The sequence below is a fragment of the Pichia kudriavzevii genome, chromosome 4 (genome assembly GCF_003054445.1).
Source record: "Pichia kudriavzevii chromosome 4, complete sequence".
Lineage (NCBI taxonomy): Eukaryota > Fungi > Ascomycota > Pichiomycetes > Pichiales > Pichiaceae > Pichia > Pichia kudriavzevii.
In genome coordinates, this window is record NC_042509.1 from 156,545 (window position 1) to 176,405 (window position 19,861).

The 19,861-nt window shown below is 38.9% G+C and overlaps 13 protein-coding genes across 13 annotated transcripts; 4 read left to right on the forward strand and 9 right to left on the reverse strand.

Annotated features, from left to right (window-relative positions):
• Positions 1-178: 178 nt before the first annotated feature.
• On the reverse strand, positions 179-1,129 carry C5L36_0D00860 (uncharacterized protein; the record flags this gene model as incomplete). Its single annotated transcript, XM_029466965.1, has 1 exon — positions 179-1,129. The coding sequence occupies one exon, from the start codon at positions 1,127-1,129 to the stop codon at positions 179-181; it is 951 nt and encodes a 316-aa protein (XP_029322825.1).
• Positions 1,130-1,596: 467 nt separating this feature from the next.
• Positions 1,597-3,411, reverse strand: C5L36_0D00870 (uncharacterized protein; the record flags this gene model as incomplete). The annotated part of the gene is made up of 1 exon (XM_029466966.1): positions 1,597-3,411. The coding sequence occupies one exon, from the start codon at positions 3,409-3,411 to the stop codon at positions 1,597-1,599; it is 1,815 nt and encodes a 604-aa protein (XP_029322826.1).
• Positions 3,412-3,659: 248 nt separating this feature from the next.
• C5L36_0D00880 (uncharacterized protein) lies at positions 3,660-3,941 on the forward strand (the record flags this gene model as incomplete). The annotated part of the gene is made up of 1 exon (XM_029466967.1): positions 3,660-3,941. The coding sequence occupies one exon, from the start codon at positions 3,660-3,662 to the stop codon at positions 3,939-3,941; it is 282 nt and encodes a 93-aa protein (XP_029322827.1).
• Positions 3,942-4,059: 118 nt separating this feature from the next.
• C5L36_0D00890 (uncharacterized protein) lies at positions 4,060-4,584 on the reverse strand (the record flags this gene model as incomplete). Its single annotated transcript, XM_029466968.1, has 1 exon — positions 4,060-4,584. One exon carries the CDS (start codon positions 4,582-4,584, stop codon positions 4,060-4,062), a length of 525 nt encoding a protein of 174 aa, XP_029322828.1.
• Positions 4,585-4,719: 135 nt separating this feature from the next.
• Positions 4,720-6,276, reverse strand: C5L36_0D00900 (uncharacterized protein; the record flags this gene model as incomplete). Its single annotated transcript, XM_029466969.1, has 1 exon — positions 4,720-6,276. The coding sequence occupies one exon, from the start codon at positions 6,274-6,276 to the stop codon at positions 4,720-4,722; it is 1,557 nt and encodes a 518-aa protein (XP_029322829.1).
• A 2,534-nt stretch (positions 6,277-8,810) lies between these two features.
• Positions 8,811-9,326, forward strand: C5L36_0D00910 (uncharacterized protein; the record flags this gene model as incomplete). The annotated part of the gene is made up of 1 exon (XM_029466970.1): positions 8,811-9,326. One exon carries the CDS (start codon positions 8,811-8,813, stop codon positions 9,324-9,326), a length of 516 nt encoding a protein of 171 aa, XP_029322830.1.
• A 9-nt stretch (positions 9,327-9,335) lies between these two features.
• C5L36_0D00920 (uncharacterized protein) lies at positions 9,336-10,268 on the reverse strand (the record flags this gene model as incomplete). The annotated part of the gene is made up of 1 exon (XM_029466971.1): positions 9,336-10,268. The coding sequence occupies one exon, from the start codon at positions 10,266-10,268 to the stop codon at positions 9,336-9,338; it is 933 nt and encodes a 310-aa protein (XP_029322831.1).
• A 703-nt stretch (positions 10,269-10,971) lies between these two features.
• On the forward strand, positions 10,972-14,085 carry C5L36_0D00930 (uncharacterized protein; the record flags this gene model as incomplete). Its single annotated transcript, XM_029466972.1, has 1 exon — positions 10,972-14,085. One exon carries the CDS (start codon positions 10,972-10,974, stop codon positions 14,083-14,085), a length of 3,114 nt encoding a protein of 1,037 aa, XP_029322832.1.
• Positions 14,086-14,139: 54 nt separating this feature from the next.
• C5L36_0D00940 (uncharacterized protein) lies at positions 14,140-14,550 on the reverse strand (the record flags this gene model as incomplete). The annotated part of the gene is made up of 1 exon (XM_029466973.1): positions 14,140-14,550. One exon carries the CDS (start codon positions 14,548-14,550, stop codon positions 14,140-14,142), a length of 411 nt encoding a protein of 136 aa, XP_029322833.1.
• A 337-nt stretch (positions 14,551-14,887) lies between these two features.
• C5L36_0D00950 (uncharacterized protein) lies at positions 14,888-15,268 on the reverse strand (the record flags this gene model as incomplete). Its single annotated transcript, XM_029466974.1, has 1 exon — positions 14,888-15,268. One exon carries the CDS (start codon positions 15,266-15,268, stop codon positions 14,888-14,890), a length of 381 nt encoding a protein of 126 aa, XP_029322834.1.
• Positions 15,269-15,896: 628 nt separating this feature from the next.
• On the forward strand, positions 15,897-16,379 carry C5L36_0D00960 (uncharacterized protein; the record flags this gene model as incomplete). The annotated part of the gene is made up of 1 exon (XM_029466975.1): positions 15,897-16,379. The coding sequence occupies one exon, from the start codon at positions 15,897-15,899 to the stop codon at positions 16,377-16,379; it is 483 nt and encodes a 160-aa protein (XP_029322835.1).
• Positions 16,380-16,587: 208 nt separating this feature from the next.
• On the reverse strand, positions 16,588-18,579 carry C5L36_0D00970 (uncharacterized protein; the record flags this gene model as incomplete). The annotated part of the gene is made up of 1 exon (XM_029466976.1): positions 16,588-18,579. The coding sequence occupies one exon, from the start codon at positions 18,577-18,579 to the stop codon at positions 16,588-16,590; it is 1,992 nt and encodes a 663-aa protein (XP_029322836.1).
• Positions 18,580-18,996: 417 nt separating this feature from the next.
• Positions 18,997-19,767, reverse strand: C5L36_0D00980 (uncharacterized protein; the record flags this gene model as incomplete). Its single annotated transcript, XM_029466977.1, has 1 exon — positions 18,997-19,767. The coding sequence occupies one exon, from the start codon at positions 19,765-19,767 to the stop codon at positions 18,997-18,999; it is 771 nt and encodes a 256-aa protein (XP_029322837.1).
• Between the last annotated feature and the right edge of the window lie 94 nt (positions 19,768-19,861).

The window sequence follows — 19,861 nt, forward strand, 5'->3', positions numbered from 1 at the left end:
ATCCAATTGAATGAATCTGGAATTCAGTTTATTTATACACCTTTTTCGTTGTTTTTTCTATTTCTATTTTCACTTATTTCTACTATCCATTTTTACTCTTTTTTATGGACCATATAACTTCGCATTTGCATATATATACATATATATGTATGTATGTATTCATACCTCTATTACACTATTAATTACTTCTACAGTATACCTTAGTTTTCCCGGAAGTATTAATCGAATAATCATCAAAATCGTGGTTACTCAAAGTGGTAACCACTGAAGCATTAATTGAATCGTTAGCAAAGTACCTATTCAAGCCGTCATTTAAGGAATCCACAAGTCCTGACCTCAGATGTCTAGCGGCTACACGTTGGGACATCTCCTCAACATCGTTGTCTTCCACCTGTGCAACCTCAACAATCGGGCTGTGTGAACCAGGTTTCTTATCCTTGATTGCTTTGATAATCTGGGATATCTGACACCATGGTTCAATGTTCAGCATCAAATATAAACCTTCGAAAACGATGATTTTCGTATTGGAAAAAATATATCTTCCCGGATTATTAGGGTCCTTCAACTTGTGATCAAAGTCAGGTATACAAAGCAAATTCCACGGCTTCCCCTCTTCTATTTTTACCCCTGTAGCTTGGTTATTTCCATCTCCTTCCTCTGTTTCCCACTGAACCAACAATTTAAACAATTGCACAACCAGCTCACCTTCAAACGATTCCTGACAGCCCCTGCGTGAATGCAAATTCTCCGCCAACTGCTTCAAAGGTAAATGAAATCCATCCATTTTCAAGTGAGCAGCAAAAGGCACTTTGGACATATCAATGGAATCGTCAATGATTGTAGAATCGTACTCACAAATTCGAGTCTGCGGTCCACCACGTCCTTCATACTTCCTCTTTGCCTTTAACCCCTTCTCCTCTATAAAGTGTGTAATTTTGTCTGTGTCCAGCACCGCTCCGTTGTTATATTTGTTATTCAAGTAATTGACCAGCCTTTCTGCATTTGTTGTCTTACCGGATCCTGGGGTGCCATACATAACCAACACCAATCGGGACACATTCTTGGACTTCTCCACAAGAAGCTCGCCCAAATCCTCAATATCCATTGTTTTCACCACGCTGCCGAACATCTCATCAATGTACCAAACTGACCCGGGGAAAGCTGGACACAATATGTGGGAAGTAATACGTATAAATATCAAAACATCTGGAACAACTGTTTTTCCCGGAATCAGGATAACAGATTGCGTGCAAGAAATTAAGAAATTGTGGAGTTATAAATAATGGGCGTTCCTGAAAATGTTTACTTTCTCCTGTTTTCGGTTCATTTTTACTTCGATTACTGTCATGCGGATTTCACTACACCGAGAAAATAGCATCCTCATACACTCTGTCAACATTGTAGCTCTGTGGGGTTTGACGAGGTAGACCCAACTCAAAGCTGTTTTAATCTATTGTCTAAAAATGTAACGTGGTTTTCCCCGGAAAATCACAGATTGAATGGTGTTTCGGTGAAAGTATTCGGATGACATGCTACCGGGAATTAATATCAGTCTATTTTGGTCAATTATTATCTAGTTCATATACAACATTACAGTTATAGATCAAGTAGACGCCAGAGTCTGACACGGCCCTGCTCGTTACCTGTCGCCAAGAACCCCCCGGAGGGAGAAAAAGCTACAGCCGTAACTTTACCCAAAGGTGTAGCATTGGTAGGCCAGTTTTTGAAAACATTGCAGGATGGCATATGAACCAGTTTTAGCGCATCACGAGCAGCTCTGGATGCAATGCAGAGCACCTGAGAGTCATGGCTAAACTCCAGACTGGATATGGTAGTGGTGAGGTTGGAAATAGACTTGAGAAGCCTGTTATCTTTCATTCTGTCATAGACATTGACAAACCCGGTGTTGGAACCAATGGCAAGGAATCGTCCATTTGGAGATGCTCTTATCCGAGTGATACCAATACCAGTGACATCCGTCCAACGGTTTATAATAGAGAATGTCTGAAGGCTGAATTCCCAAACTTCACCAGCCTGGTTAACAACTAGTAATCTGTCATGATTGACAAATTCAAAATCAACAAGTGTACCTTCTATTTTGAACCCCTGGATCCACTGGGCAGTCTCAACCGATAGGATGTTAACCCATCCACTATTACCTGCGAGAGCAACTAACTTCCCATCTCTGGAGGCCTTGAAATGCTCGTAAGAGCGTTGTTTGTTTTCGTTACCATACATCCTAGTAATTTTCTCAATGACACCCATATCTATACTCCATTTAAACATGTATTTTCTTCTACCTCCGGATAAAATAGTAGTCAATCCTGTCTCAGGGTCTTTCAAGAATAAACATGTCTGAACTGGTGATTGTCTCATGTGTAAAGATGTGATTAAATTGTTGGTTTTACCATCAATGTGGTACACACGCAATGTACGATCAAACCCACCGGTAAGTAGCAACGGTTGTGTTGGGTGGAATGACAGTGACTGGATGGAAGATCTGGATCTTTTAGTAATGTTGGCATCGACTAGCCTGTCAATGTTTATACGTTCAGGATTTAGCAACCTGGTAGTTTCGTTAGTTATATTGTAAGTCTGGTTCTGTGCAAGGAAATTTATCAATGGATTGGAAGATGATGTGACTGTAGCACGTTGTTCATGGGGTCCAACCTTATCAAATAATAGATTGGCTTGGCCGTTGCTGGTGGTTTCGTCATCACTGTTGTTCATCGTCTTATCCTCAATATCATCTTCGTATTCTCGTGTTGCCCATTCTGGAACTTTAAATGTGGATCTATACTGCTTCTTCAAACGGTTCACATACTCCAAGCCTGTAAGGAATCTCTCCTCCTCAGTCTCTCGTAACTTTCTGAGCCTGTCAAACGAATTCACATCAACCACCAATTTTTCATCATCAGAATCCTCCCAAACGTCTTCATCTTCAGAATCCTCTGCTTCTGCATCTGAACCATCTGCTGGCTCGTCAAGGTCCATTGCATCTGATTCAGCCTCAGAGTCATTGAAAAACAATTGGTCGTCGTTCAGTTGTTCGAGCTGATTATCTTCTTCTCCGTCTTCATCCTCACTATCTTTATCGAATTCATCAAATCCATACTCTTGTTTATTAGCCAATGTATCTAAAAATTCATCTGGTTCCGAGTCCGAAAACCGAAACTGGTTGCCGTCTTCTTCTTCAAAGTCATCATCGTCATCATAGAAATTGTCAACGTTCTTCAGGTTGTTTGCAAAGCCTTCCGCATCACCAAAGACTAATTTCTCAAGGTAAAGTTCTTCCTCGTCTGGTGCTGGAATTTCCACCTCTTTGTTATCCATTAAAATAGTAACAGTTTCCTTTTCTTCAGCTGCTGCTTCCTTTGTCATTTCGATACCTCTAGATGCAATGTCTGCCATTGGAAAATTGATTGGTAGGAAAACAACTTCTACAACTAATACATGAAAAATTATTTTTTTTTTTTCCACAAGTGAAGAAAAAAAAAACCAAGTGCAAAAAAATCAGCAAAACTGGCAAAATCAGAAACACAGCGAGATCTCATTAGTTTGCTAGGCTCCAAATATGTTGCAACTATGGAGTGACCTTGTATTTGACTGTCGGAAGTCTAGAGACATCTTCAAAGACTAACACTCAACAGAAACAAGACATGCATCCTTCCTCTTTAGCAAGAAATATGATGAGCAACAAAGGGTATTATGAACCCCACACATATAGAATGTCACCAGCAATGCTTCGTGCCCGTCAGCCATACTTTGTCAAAAACATGATTGGTTTGGCTGTCCTTGTGGCCATTCCGGTCGGTATCTACATGTACACATACAATTTCTTGAACCAAGATGACTTTGACGATATTCCAATTCCTCCATTAGATGAGGAAACCATTAAGGAGTTGCAAAGGGAATATGCAGAAACCAAAAATAAGAAATAAGTTACTTCCCCTGTTCCTTATACCTTTTGAGCCCCCCCCCCTCCTCCTTTTCCTTCTCTCTCCTGTATTTAGTATTATATAGCACACGTTTATATGGAAATCACCAATCGAGTTTACTTCAGTGCTTGTTCTTTGCTGCGGCTTTCTCCTTGGCTATTCTTGCACTATTCTGGTACATAATTTTTTCCCGGTTGTTAATGTTGAACCTGATAACATCATCCAATCTTCCAACACCATGGGTACCTCTGTGTAGTGTTATTTTACCCGAATTCTGCTGTTGCGTCTCACTAAAGCCCCCGGATTCTATAGCCTCTTGGTTTTCTTTGTAAAACTTACCCATGTCAAATTCGGCAACTTCACCTTGGGCAGGAACACCATCAAGTTGTTGTCCCTTTTCTTCCTCTAAATTCAATTCATCTGAAGAAGGAACGTCTTCATCGTTTTCTGAATTTTCTATTCGTTGATCAAGTACCTTCCTGAAGGTATCGGCAATATCCACTCTGTCTGGTCGTGCTACTCTACAACCTAATTTCTGGAAAGCAAAGACTTTCGTCACATCGAGTGGCACATCTTCTTGTTTTCTGTCTTCCGTATGATGGTCTTCAACTTCACTATCAGAGTCTGAAGAGTATCCTAAATCCATTGTTTGGTTAACTACTTGAAGTAAAAACGGCATCTACATGATGTAATAATATACAAAAAATGTTAACTATGCGGAAATTTCAAACTTCTCAAACTGGCATATAATCTATGCATATATAGGAAAACATACAAGAAATCAGCATCTCCTGCCTTCAGTATAATCGTAAAATAAGTCTTTAAGTACGTGTCTGGATCGTTCAACCTCGTCCTCCTTAATCAGATAAGAGAAGCTGACCCTGTCCTTAGGAGCATAAGAATAAATCTCATCAATGAAATCCTTCAAGTCATTTTCATCGATCATTTGTAGACCAACTCTCTCCAAATCGAGTTTCTCTGCACACCAATCGACTTGCTCTGCCACTGGTGGGAGTTCCCGGGATCCACTCCAAACTCCTGATATCGCCATTGCATTGGCTTCGGATGTTAAAAATATCAGTGGGTTGTGCGCAATCCCCACAAAAGCCAACGTGGGATCAACTACAGAAAATGTGTGCATGAATAAGCCATCTGATTTGGTCTGGGCATGATTCTCAGACCCGTGCTTGCCCGAGAGGATTCGAATGTACTCCTTTCCTGCATTTTCGGGAACGTCTAAGAAAGGATATGACAAGTGATACCCAGTTGCAAACAATATTTTCTCAAAATCGTATTGAATTGATCCGTCTGTAAATTCAACACCTCCATCGGTATGAATGCGTTGTATTCTGCGACACCTATGAAACTTTGCGTTTTCATCACTTAATATATCATGAATCCATTGTCCTTCCTTGACGTGTCCTCCACTTTCCACTTTCCTATCACTAGCCACCCAAACTTCTCGAGCGGCAGGAATCAAGTACTGTAACAGATCAATAGCGCTGATACTGGACCCTACAACTAACACTTTTTTGCCACGATATTCTTCTACTTCCCGATATGCCTTGGTATGTGAAATCACAGTTGGATGAGATTCGTTATATTCGCACATCCCTTCAACATACGGAACAAATGGGATATTAAACCTCCCTGTAGCTAAAACTACAGCATCAAAATCTTCAATGTACCACTTATCTTTGCTAGATTCATCACCTTTGTTTAAAACAGTGACCCTCCATTTCCCATCGACCTTATGAAGTTTCACTACAGTCGAATTGAATCTGATGTATTCACGCAAATTGTTCACCCTTGTATATTCCTCTAGATATTGTAAAACTTGTTGATGGGTTACGAAAGGATAGTACGGGTTTTCATGCGATGCCGTACCAGGAATTTCAATGTCTAATCCAGATGAAAAGCGCATCAGGTTATTTGGAACATTAGTGAATAGATGTTTATATATTCCACTTTTAGTCCATGTTGAACTTTGTGATGAGATATCTCTGCAAAACGGTTTCTCTCTCGATGTACATTTTAATTCTTCTGAGGGGGGACATTCAAACGCAGGGCTCACAAATTCCGGTCTGTGATAGTTATTGGGATCGCATTTGGGGAAAGAGGGGTCTCTCTCCTCAGAATACTTCCACACTCCACCTATATCCTGACCCTGTTCAAAAACCACTATTTTTTCAAATGCAGGATCATCGGAAATTCTGTTCTTCTCCACTTCAAAGCTTTGTATCGTTGATGTTCCATCTTTAGATGTATGCAGGAGTTCATTTAGTGTCACCAAACCACTGGGTCCTCCTCCTATAATTGCGATCTTGTTGATGTTCATTTGCCCTGAAGAAACATCACAATTGACTTTGAAATGTGTCGCTAACGATCGTCCAGTTTGATTAATGTGCAAACTTGACTTACCAAAGTGACACGAGTCTGGACTTATTGATTTATCTGTATACCCATTGAGGATACACAAACCCCCGTGTCATGTTATAAACCTGTTCCCAAATGAGTTGCCTGTAGTTTTATGTTACGTGAAATATATTGCACTCAACAACTAGCCTCTGCGGTTGTGTTTAACGACACTTAAATATTTAGGAAAATTCTCTCTAGCTTATATCAAAATTTAATTCCAACAATCAAAGTACAACCAAATAATGGCTGGGTTTTCCGTACTATAATGTCCACGGTTTTACGGATCTATAAAAATACACATGGTAGCTAACGCCATTCAATCACAACTCCTTTTTCTAAATCAATTAGAAGTCTTGTTTGACCAGTAACAACAAAGCGCAAACATCAAAATGACTAAATGATGATAAGAGACGATGCTTCAAGTGCGCTTTGGTTGAAATGCAAAGCAAGAGGGTTATTTTGCGTTTTTTCCAAACTAACAAAAAAACTAAGTTATAGCAAGACCAGACGATCATCAAGCAGGTAAACTACCAAAGACTATTATACCCGAGTCCAAACCTTAAATGTGTTTAACATCCACGCCAAAGTACATCTTTATATTATCATGTTTAAAAATCTAGCATTTTTTCTGCTTGAGTTATTTCTTTGGATAGTTACAGAGGATGTAATTCAGGTTTCAAACTTAACATTGTTCTGAAACTAAATCAGATAGTAATGAATTAAACACAACAAAGAGTTCAAAGAAATGTGAAAAAGCAAATGACTATGAAGTTGTCACAAAGCATGCTATCATTTCTATCCTAAGAATATTGCAAATAATGCCGAAAGGGGCTACAATCTGCACAATGACCGTAAAGTGAGGCATACGTAGCCCTGAATTCGATAAAACAAAAGGTCAGGTAAAAATGATAAAAAAATTTATTTAGAAGTCTAACAATTATACTGTACATTTTAAATGCTTTAGTAGGATTCTAGTCATAAACATAATAATTTTTATGCTCTCCGGTGTAACATTCACAAGCTTCTTGCGGAGAGCATAAGAAAAAGCAAAGATGCATTGAAAATTTCTCACTCGTTATTGAAGGTGTGATCAATAACATTACTATGGTATTCATTAAAGGCACTGAAGTACTAGAGTAGTTAGGTAAATTAAAATAAAAAGTCCCCGTGTGCTACAATGAACAGACAACTTTTATACAGGAGAAAGTCAATAAAGACAGAATAAAGATAGCATGCTTAACTAATTTGAAAAAAAAAAATCCTCTTGATCAACTTTCCAGTTTGCAATAATGAACATGGTCTTCTTAATTATGTACATTTACTTGATGCTGGGTGTTTCAGCAGTGCTATAGAATGAAATAAGGCTTCATAAGAATCCGCTCCTAAATATTAAGCATTTTAATCAAAATCTTGATTAAGTAATTGCTTCTAGAAAATCAGAACTAAAATTCTCTAAACTCTTTAGCACCAAATAAATCAGGAACCAATTCGATAAGCAAAAGGAATAGAATAAGTAACAAAAATTTTTTTGGCTGTGTTGACCAATTCGAATCGAGTCCAGTGCACATAGATACTATAATGGGAAGACAGTCATTTTTACAATAGATATATATGTTACAAGTGGTTATATTATTGCAAACTACTAGACTAGTCTGCTTTTCTTAATAACAAATAAAATTTCGTTGCTAAGGGAGCAACAGATTCTAACACTTTTCTAATGTACCTTTTACATTCTAACTTTTGATGGTTTAGTACTTGAGACTGTGTTTTTGTATTCATAATGACCAAAAAATGATACTATATGTCTTATATGACACATGTCATCTGCAGTGATATATCTCTGCAAAACCAGGGCTAATATAAAAAAAATCCCCTGTATCGAGATGGCACTAAATAATCCCATTTTTTTTTCCAAAAATATCAACGAAAATCTAGGCTATTAGCATCACCTTGGTGATCCAGTCTTGCTTGAACCAAAAAGTATAAGTATCCCTATCGGCCCAACCTGGAAACAAAGGTCCGCCCAGATGGATGACGGATTCAACAGCAAACTGGCAGCTATTGTTACGTCGTAGTTGAGAAAAGAAGAACTATTTTTAAGGTACCAAAGGACAAAGCAAGGCAAGTTTAAGATATCGAAACCTTGATACGTTATAGTTTAAGATCTTTTTTTTCATTTCTGATGATCTGTCTAAATAATACTGGGTATCACAAAGAAATAACCCCTATCAAACAGTAAGTTCATTCTTTGTCACTGTTACCCCAATTACTGGAGCATAGTCTGTAAAGGAAAGTGAAAAACTCAAGAGAGATTAACTTTGAATTAAAAGTACATGTTTGCGCGATATCAATTCTCCATCGTAAACCACGCCTCGGTGTATTCCCCTCAACGGGAAAGTTCACCATTTCCTATTTCAGAAGTTGTAAAGCTATTAAAATTTTTTATTGTATCTAATGAGTTTCTTTCAAGGTTTAAAACCTCGTAACCACTTCTACAATACTATGTTATGCGGGGTTTGCCATGAAAAGGAGTCCAAATATACTTGTCCAAAATGTGAATGTAGATATTGCTCGCTAACATGTTTCAAGGATGACAAACACAAGGAAATGGATAATCGTGCGATTGAAAAACATCCTATTAAAGAAGATACATCTGAAGACAAAAGCAAAGAGGTTAAGACCGAGGACATTCAAGATCCAATGTTGGCAAAATTGATGCAATCGTCAGAATTCCAGGAGTACATAGCGTCGCCAGTTTTACAATTCCATATTCTTACAGTTTTAGAAATTATCAATAACATTTCATTGACCAACGAATATTCGAAAGATGGACGTTTCGAAATAGCAAGTCGAAAACTAAACAATCTTCGATTAGGCGGTGTAGAGGAAAATGAATATGTGGAGGAGTTTGTTTCATGGCTACTAACATGGATTGAAAACTATAAAAAGGAAAATACAACCACCAGTTGAACAGCATTATCACAAAATGAACTTGTGAGATGGAACACCCTTAATTCCTAATTGAGAGAGATCAATCTTGAAAATTGCAGCGCCTAAGTCGCCCTCCGCTGCACCATTGCCACAGGAAACGTAAAGTGACGACAAATCTTTATCACCAAAGATACAGCAAGTGATGTTTTGGGATGGGAACTTCCATTCCATATCGATTTCTCCCTTTCGGGTGATCCTAATGACTTTATTGGATCCATATATAGCAACGTATAAATTACCGTCTTTGTCCAAACATGATCCGTCAGGATCTTTTTCGTCAACAAAGTACTTAGTCTTGGAATCCAAGTACACATGGTTATTGGAAGCATCATAGTCATACTTATAAATTGTATGTTCGCCCGACTCGGTCCAATACATAACACCGTTCTTCTCATCCCAATTGATACCATTTGGAATAAAGCATTCGTTCCAAAGCTCAGTAAGTACGCCACCTTTTTGTTTCAATAGGTACATACTACCGAATCTCCTGTGCAATCCGCCCTCCATGGTACCGATCCAAAGTGTACCATCTTTATCAATGCCACCATCGTTGGACCTCAATTGGCCCCCATTGACAACATTGCCGTTTGGATACGCTGCTATCTGTTCAGTTTCACCTGTCGTTAAATCGAGTAACGTAATCCCCAAATCAACAGCACAGATGATCTTATTTACATCGGTGGTTAACCCTACAAACCCAATAGTATTTGAAACTTTATAAGCCTTGATCTTATCTTCAGCTGCCTTTGTGGAGCCTGTGGAATTGGCAACAGCATAAACGGTACCTGCCTTAACATCAATATAGAAAAAAGTATCAGTTCTTTCGTCATAGGTTGTACCCTCTAGGAGTTGGCCGTGTGGGCCTGAGTAAACCTCTTGGACTTGAAAGACTTGCTTGTTAGGGGATTCGATGACTGACATTATTCCTGTTAGATTGGTAGAGGAGTCAGAAGAAAACAATATGGGCGGACAATGCGGATTTAGAGGTTGCTATATATATACTACAAAATCCTTCGGATGCTGGTTGTCCGTGCAAATAATCCACGATTGTAGATCACATTTCGCCGAACCCCAGATTTTACCAGGTTAACATATGCACAACTATAGGTTATTGTATAATTCCGATATAGAAGGGTACCAGTAAGTTAATGGCTGAGATTCTTTCAGCCATTAATGTACAGTCTCTCCCAGGAGCTGATGCACATTATAGTGTCGTGTAAATATGCATGTACTTCAAAGTTGTTCCGTTTGTCAGGGAAGGGGTGGAGGGGTTGTTCCAGTCATAAAAGAGCGGTAGCACTGTGAGAAATTTTTTAGTTGTGGGCAAAATAGCATACTGAAGCGTCATTATAGGAAGTGGTTTGGCCAGAACACCTGGTTTTTAAGCAAAAAGTATTTACCATTTCAACATTGATAGTTGCATACTTCAAGTACAGGTTTAATGTAGTCGAGCATAATGAGTGTGCTGTAAGGAGTTGGTATAAGAAGGCCAGTTTATGTTTTGCTGGTGAGGAGGTAGACTCGGTTCTAGGAAACCAACCCGCATATTTAAATATATTCTTGGAAAAAGGATGGTCTGTATAACATTATTTCTGTTACAACAAAGACGACGAACCTGTACACAATGAAGAAATACTCATTAGCGGCCACCCATGTTCCTGTTCCGTTGGTTTATGTTCAAGGAGTGGATGATTCCATCCGACCAATTCAGCACGAAACAAAATCTGAATTAAACGAAACTTCACTTAAAATTGACATTGAGAGAAAGTTGCCAGATATAACCAATGGCTGCATGACACGTACAGTCTCTGTACTAGAAGCGGGCAATTTACGTGAGCATATGTGGTGGAAGGACACTAACATTAATAGCAGGCCATGGTTTAATGTGAAATATGTCGATGGAAGATGCACAGTTGGGGTTAGTGGATCTCCTTCTATCCTAAGTCCGTACAGGAAATGGCACAAGGGAGAATTATTGCCATTGCATTGGATGGATAAATACTATGACCACATATGCACAGTATTCATATCTTTCTATGAATTAAAAAACGGCGAATCTGATTTTTTGCTTGTTAATGAAGTTAATCGAATCAAACTAAGTTTCTCCAATACAATGATCAAATATGTCTGTATTTTAGTTAACCCGGGGAACGGGAATACATCACACCTTCAGGATGTTATTAGTAGGATCCACATGAGTGGTAACTCATTGTTTGTCTTGAACGGTGGTGATAATGAAGCGAGAAAACGTGAACAGACAACTTTCATCAAGAAATTACTTGTTGGATTACGACAGTATTCAAATGATTTTTTTGATTTACAGATCCAAAAGTTGAAAAAGAGAGAAATCAAAGATACTTGTTATTCACAGGAGATGTTTTCAACAAGAAATTTGATTAAACTGGTGATGTTTGAGCAATTTAAAGGTGGGTCTGATAGCACCACCAAAATGCTGGAATACGCATATGATCGGCTGCTCTCCTTAGATAAGCAGCTGTCTTCCAACAAGGAAGAGATATATCAATGGCTAGATATCTTATGTCTGCATATAGTTCGGTCGACTATATTGATAGATGCAAATGTTGCATTTCGAAAATTTATGTTTCACATTAGTACGATACCAGACCGAAAGGAGGTTAACAACGATTGGTTTGCATTCCAATATTTATGGCTGGGAAACTTGCTCAAATCTGTCAGTGATCCTTCACTCATTCCTATAAATACGATGTTGTACCCTTCTAAAACTGACGGTTTGGTCAATAGTAGATGTATGCCAAATCCAGGATTTATATTCTTACAAGCTGCACTGTTCAAGAAAAGGGGAGAGATTGGTGATGGCTCTGAAGTGATCTCGTTACTTACTAGCTCTATTGATGCATTTGAAAACTCGTCTAACTTCAGGAGAGTAGAATCCTTTATTTATATGCTACTGGGTGAAGTATATTTCAGAATGGAAAACTATAGCATGGCGTTGAACAATTACTTGGTTGCTCTACCGGTTTACCAGCGAGACAAATGGCTGAAGATCATTTGTGTATTACTGAGGAATGTATGTCAATGTTTCATTGGCTTAGGGAGAACGAAAGAAGCATCTCAGAGCTATATTGAATTGTGTACGTATGAGAGAGACGGTGAATATTTACAGGCTCTAAAGGGGAAGATCGATGGTTTGGAATTGGTAGATACCAATGAAATTGGACTACTTGATGTCAAAGGATTATTTGGCATTCAAGTTGGTGTTAAGAAGTTCGAAAACATGATAAACGATGGGATTGATCTTCAATTGAGAATAACTTCCAATTCTAAAGTTATGGCTGAGATAACAATAGACCAAATCAGGCTAGATCTTGGATGCAGGGAATTCTTGATAGCTAATGATCCATTGCTGAAAAAGGGGTATTTACAGATAGTAAATGAGGACGGGAAGGCCAATTTAGATTTCGATCATGAGTTGTGCAAAGTGTTGCAGGTTCATCTATATCCGAAAAAGGTTGGAGTTTTTCGTGTTGTAGAGGTTGAGCTATTGGGACACTTCAACGATTTGAAGTTTCAAACAAGAATTCAAATCACGCCCACTATTGAAAGGTATTTCACATGGTACTCTGAAGATTGCAAACATCAACCGATCAAAATACACTACCCGTCGAATTCATTCAAAATTGAGCCACGCATTCCAGAAATAAAATCATCTCTCAAGTACGATTCCGTTGGGTTTATTGGTCGTCAGTTCCCGATCACCGTTCATTTCCTTAACGCTGACAAAGAGCCTGATGTAGTTATAGCAAGTGTTGCCGGTACCGCTAGCATTGCAGATAAAGAGATTGAGGTAGTCTCGAATACTAAGCTTGAGTTATCACCTAATGATGAAGGCACAATAATTGCTACATTTGACATCCCACAGAATTCAGACATTTTAGCACCATGTATAGTTGAATTAATGTTTGAGTATGAGGTCAAAGAGGTCGTTGTTGCCGTAAGAAAAAAAATCAGGATAGCTGTTGCAGACGTGTTTTCATGGCAGACTGAATTGCGGCCTGTTGTTTATCCATTTCCCGATTTGTTTAAAATTGACGCTGAGAATCCTGGTACTTTGCCGATGCATACTAGAAGGTGGCAATTCCGATTACACTTGAAAGATATGGCGGATACAATGGAGATTGAGGAAATGAGTTTTGACATCAGGGGTCCAACTGGAGTGAGTTTGACGTTAAACAGTGAAAATCTACAGGGTATGCTAAAGAACGGCGAAACACAAATAATACCTGTTCAGCTCGATGTGAGGATTATTGAAAGAAGTGCACGTACTATACCGATAGATATGAAATGCCATGTGAAATATGCGGTCTCGGGTCTCACTTACGACTATGTGGTTGATATGTACAAGGCCAATTTACCACATGTTGATCCTCGTGTTTTGGTTTATATTCTACAGGAGAGGAAAGATGGGGAAGTTGAAGAAGTGGATGTTGTTTACTTGCTTGAAAATCCAACAGACAAGATATTCAGGTACCAAACGAACATGAATCCATTAGCTGGTGTTGAAATTGTAGACTATGTGAAAACCAGCCGGATAAATCTATTACCGTTTCAGCAGTTGCCATTGAAGTTTACGTATAAAACAAGGGGTAAATTATTACCAGAGTTTACCTTGTATGACAGACAATACCAGGTGTTTGTTCATGCCAGTGTTGCTGATGACCGGCTTTACTTTGTCGATGGGCAATTGCTAAGGCGCTAACCAGTATAATCCTATCTAGTAAACTATATATATGGAACACTATATATAAGAGGATCAGTTGATCTTTAATAGTTCGACGTCAAAGATTAAGGTAGACATTGGAGGGATAAGACCAGGAAAGCCTCTGTTACCGTATGCCATGAGTGGTGGCACGGTAAGTCTAGCCTTTTCGCCAAGGGATAATTTTGCAAAACCTTGGTCCCATCCTTGGATGACCATACCTTGGCCAATTCTGAATTGGAAAGGCTTGTTTCTGTCGACAGAGGAATCGAATTTCTTGCCGTTGGTCAAGGTACCAGTGTAGTGAACAGTAAGAAGATCGCCTGGCTTTGGGAAGTTGACGCCGTCACCTGGGGAAATGACTTCGATTTGGAGTTCGGATGGAGCAGTAGACATTCTTGCTAATTGGGGGTGGTTTCTGAATAAACGGAAAGTTTGTGGAACACGAGGTCTGAGGGCAAACATTCCTTCTCTTGAACTAACAACTAGCTATATATTTGCTGGGAACGTGGAGAATGGCAAATTATTCTCTTTCTCATAAACTACGAGTAATTGCTCTCCCTGTGAGGGTTAAATTTGCTGCATTTTTCACGTTTTCCACATTTCACGTTTTCTTTGTGTTCTTTGTTTTCTGTTTTCCCTGATTGCTTCTTTTTTAACGTTATTATTGAAATTATTTTTAGGGTTTTCCTAAGAGTTACTTTATTTTTTTTCTAAACACTAAAGAAAAAAATTGCTATATTAAAAGTTTATACAGAAAAGAGAAACTCAACCAAGAAATGGTAAAATGGCAAAGCCTTAATTAGATCAAAAGAGTTTCAATCTTGTCCTTAACAGCGTAAATTTGGTTCTTGATAGCAGACGCATCGTTAGTAGTAATAGAAGCAGCAATGACTGGTCTAGAAACACCACATGCTCTACCTAATGCAGTCTTGGAAGGAACGAAAACATAAGGAACGTTCTTATCTTCACATAAAAGAGGCAAATGTAGCAAGATTTCAATTGGCTCGGTATCTGCAGCCATGATGATGAACTCAGAGATACCTCTGTTAAGAGTCTTGGTGGTTTCGTTAGCACCTTTCTTCAACTGTCTCAAGTTTTGAGCCTGTTGGACCAAATCAAGAATTTGTTGGGAGAGAGCAGAGTCTGCTAATGGGAATGCCTTTGGGTTTGGAGCGGACATGTTGACTGGTGTAGTAAAGAGAGAATAGGTTCCTTGCGGTAGCTCGCCTTGTGAAGAGAAAAAGAAGAAGAGGAAGAAGAGAATTAGAGAAAAGAGTAGAGTATCTTAGGAAAGAAAAAGATGGAAACCATGAAAAGTTTTACACACTTTTATTTTTTGATTTTTTTTTTAAGTTTTTTTTTAAGTTTTTTCCTATTTTTCTTTTTTTTTTTTTGATTGCTTACGTAATACTTATTCTGTCAGGTTTTGTTTCCGTGTCATTAGTGGCTCATTAAATTTCCCTCCTCTTTTAGAATTTGTTTAAAAGGGAGCACCTGTTTCCCTCCCGTTATCATTTTCTGCATGGTTGTGGTTTCATTTTAGTCCAACAGGAATGGCTGCTCCATCTGACACTCCCCTGGAGCATGTGCTCTGTGATGGTAAATGCCCCATCAATTACGTGGTAACAACAGTATACGTATTAGCAACAAGCATGCGGTTGCCGCATTGAGCATTTTCGCATTTCGGGTCACCTTGCCTCGCCTCGCTCTTGGCTGCTTTATGTTCAAATACACTTGGCTTCACTGAAGCAACGTCCTTATCATGACCATTCTTTCACCAACCCAAATACATCTACACCCACTACAAAATGTCTGATCTCTGTCCAGTATATGCTCCATTCTTTGGCTCCATTGGTTGTGCCGCAGCCATTGTCTTCACCTGTTTTGGTGCCTCCTACGGTACCGCAAAGTCCGGGGTTGGTATTTGTGCAACTTGTGTTCTTAGACCAGACTTGTTGATCAAAAACACCGTTCCTGTCATTATGGCGGGTATTATCGCAATTTACGGGTTGGTTGTCTCTGTGCTTATTTCTTCCTCATTGAAGCAACAACAAGCATTGTACACCGGTTTCATTCAATTGGGTGCTGGTTTATCAGTCGGTTTGGCTGGTTTGGCTGCGGGTTTTGCAATTGGTATTGTCGGTGATGCCGGTGTGAGAGGTACAGCTCAACAGCCAAGATTGTTCGTTGGTATGATTTTAATTTTGATTTTCGCAGAAGTTTTAGGTTTGTACGGCTTGATTGTTGCATTGTTGATGAACTCCAGAGCAACCCAAGATGTTGTTTGTTAATGCAACCAACTGTTGACCCAATGGACTCAATTAATGGGGAAACTAGGCGGGAAAATTGAAAGAGCAAAAACAAAAACAAAGATATAACCTTTATATACTACATAGCCACCTTATATATATATACAAAAAATTAAAAAAAAAAACAAAACAAAACAAAACAATTCAAGACCAGACAAAGTAAAGAACATCGATCTCATTCTCTTGTTACCTAAAATGGATTCAGATGTTCCCTTATAGAAGTGTAAAGTGAAGCCAGCCATTCTAAATTGTCATTGTCTTGAGGTTCAAACTTGGAATATATTTCGTACCTGATCATATCTTTACGACTCAGTAGTCCTACCAATTGGCCATTCTTTGTAACGTATACATTCCTTGGACCCAATTGTGTGAAAATATCGAAAACTGTACTTGTATCAGCATCAATTTCAACAGACACGTAATCACACCGTAGCTCCTTGATTGATTCACGATCAACAACGCCAACTAGGGCCCCATTTTTGATCACAGGATATTCCTTCTTGCCAAATTCCAGGATTCTTTCATAGTCTAGCTCTTCAATGTCCACATCGATACAGTAAACTTGCCTGACCATCACATCACCAATAACACCGTCCATATTGTGTTCCTCCTTCAAGTCAATATACGGTATCCCGTTGAATTTAATCATCTGGTCGGCTATGCCTTCACTGTTACCGCATAGTACACTGACAACACGGACTGTTACTATCACAATCATTGAAGGCACTATATACTTGATTGCGCCTGTTAATTCGTACATGATAACAACCACCGACACAGTCAAACCAGTGATACCACTCAATGCTGCACCGGCACCTAGAAACGCATATATCCCGGAATTAACTTGATGGTCAACAACTTCACCAACCAACAGCCCTAAAATCTTGCCAAATGTGGCGCCTATTGTCATGCTTGGAACAAAAATACCACATGGCACCTTTGCACCATAACTTACAATGACTAACACCATTCTAACAATTAAGGCGTATAGTAATAGCGTAATCAAATAAACCCATTTGAATAGCGACGCATCATTCGTTAGACAATACTGCTTCTTCTCAGTGTCAATGCATGGATCAAACAACATCTCCATCACATTGGTCATTTCAAATCTCATAAAAATATTCCAATAACTCAAAACAGACGTCACTAAAGTCAATAGAGCAATCTCTAAAACACCATTTTTAATTGAGGATTGTCTGAATTTAACATACTTGATATTCCAATAGCTTATGATTCGACCGTAGACCCCGCCAAAAACACCTAGTAAAATAAACCAGAACACCTCTCCCCATTTCCAGTCAATTTCATACCGAACTGAAAACATTACTATCTGTCCAGTACCAAAAGGATCCCATAATTGCAACGTGCCAATAGCAATCAAAGACATATAAAAGGTCTTCCAAACTGTTGCCAATTTCAAGCCACTCGAAATTTCCTCTAAAGCAAACAACACGCCACCAATAGGACTACCAAACGCAACTGCTACCCCTGATCCTGCACTTGCGGTTACAATGTCAGATAGTTGAATCGATGAATCGTTAAACCATGGAATAATCGATCGACTCAGAACATTCCCCACACATGACGCGTAATGCACACTAGGTCCTTCTTTACCAACGGATAACCCGCTCGCTATAGTGAATGGTAACATGGAAGCCTTCAATATTAAAGTTGGAAAGTTCAAGAATGAGGGACGATTAAAGCCAGATACAATGGTTTTAACCTCGGATATACCTGAACCACATGCATTAGGAGCAAATTTCAGACAAGAGTAACTTGCAAAGACACCAAACAAAACAGAAAATGCCATGTATATTATAAAGTTTACAATGGCAAAGGATGACCAATTTAGTTTCAGCTCGTTCAGGTATTCAGTGAGTAAACTTAACCACGCCGCAATGGATCCAATGACTATTCCTACAATTGTGATAATAAACCACACTTGTACGCCAGTCCATATTCTGGATTTTATTAGTTTCATTGTAGAGATTTCATTAAGAAATGACATTGCGCTTGACAGGGTATCAGAAGTTGATGGTCTGTTATCTGATTTCAAGGCATTCAAATATTGGCTATTTTCGATGATTTTCTCTCTTGGCCAATCGATTGTTCTGTATTGTTTAAATGCCCGTGTGCGATGACGGAGTTGGGGATCTTCATTGTATGCCTGTTGCCACATCTCTGAATTTGGAGACTGTCTTCAATCCTAAAGATAGAGGTCTGGTGCCAACAAACCAGAAAAAAAAAATGAAAAGGTTTTGATAATAATATACACTATACATTCCATTTCTGCTAGAACCGATAATCAAAGATATTCCGCGTTTAAGGAAAAGTGGACACTTTCATGACACGTATTGAGGCAACACCAAAGAAAGAGACAAGTTTGGCAACTATTTATAGTTTTTATTTGTATTCGTTAAATTGAGGAGGGGAGAATGAATATATAGATGTGAAGGAGGGAGGGGATAAGAAAAAAAAAGGAGTATGTATACATATATACAAATAATGTAATGTTAGAATAAATAGAATGTGTGAGTAAAATGAAATGAATTAATATGTAGCTTTAAACACTATTTTTGCTTTTTCTTCTTTGAACCTAACCAACAACTAAAGTTTCTTCATCAGCAAATTCATATTCTGGGACTTCCAGGTTTAATGGAGCAGGACCTTTTCTGATTCTACCGGATATATCATAGTGGGAACCGTGACAAGGACAGAACCAACCACCAAAGTCGCCGGCTTCACCAATTGGGACACAACCTAAATGGGTACAAATACCCAACATGATCAACCATTCTGGGTTCTTGACTCTATCGGAATCCGCTTGAGGGTCTCTCAAGGTGGAGATATCTACGGCATTAGCTTCTTCGATTTCAGCAGGTGTTCTATGTCTGATGAAAACAGGCTTACCTTGCCACTTAACAACAACATTCTTACCTAATGGGATGGCATTTAACTTAACCTCGACCTTTGCCATAGCAAGAACATCGGCAGATGCACTCATGGTACTCAAGAATGCCTCGACGGTGGACTTTGCTGCTGCTGCACCCAATAGACCGTAAGATCCAACCATGAAATAGGTGAAATCTCTGGATTTGTCATTGGATCCCTTGGATTTGTTCAAGTAGTGAGAGAAATCTGGAGAGTCATAGGTAGACTTGAGTGCTGGAACAGTGGATGAGATACCTCTAACAAAAGAGACACTCTTTGCAGATCTAATTGATAGTCTAGACAACATTGCTTGCGATGATCGAAATGCTTTGTATGTGTATGTACTAGTCAGACCAACATTAACTGTAAAGAATGTCTGTACCGTCTCAACCACTTTGAATTTCTCAAAAAGAACCCACTCACCTGTAACTCGCATCTGCTCCAACTCTCATTGGCCCAATTAGATCGTCACCATTTGTTTCCACTTTTATAGACGAAAAACAAAAGAAGCGCGAAAAGCAATAAAAAAA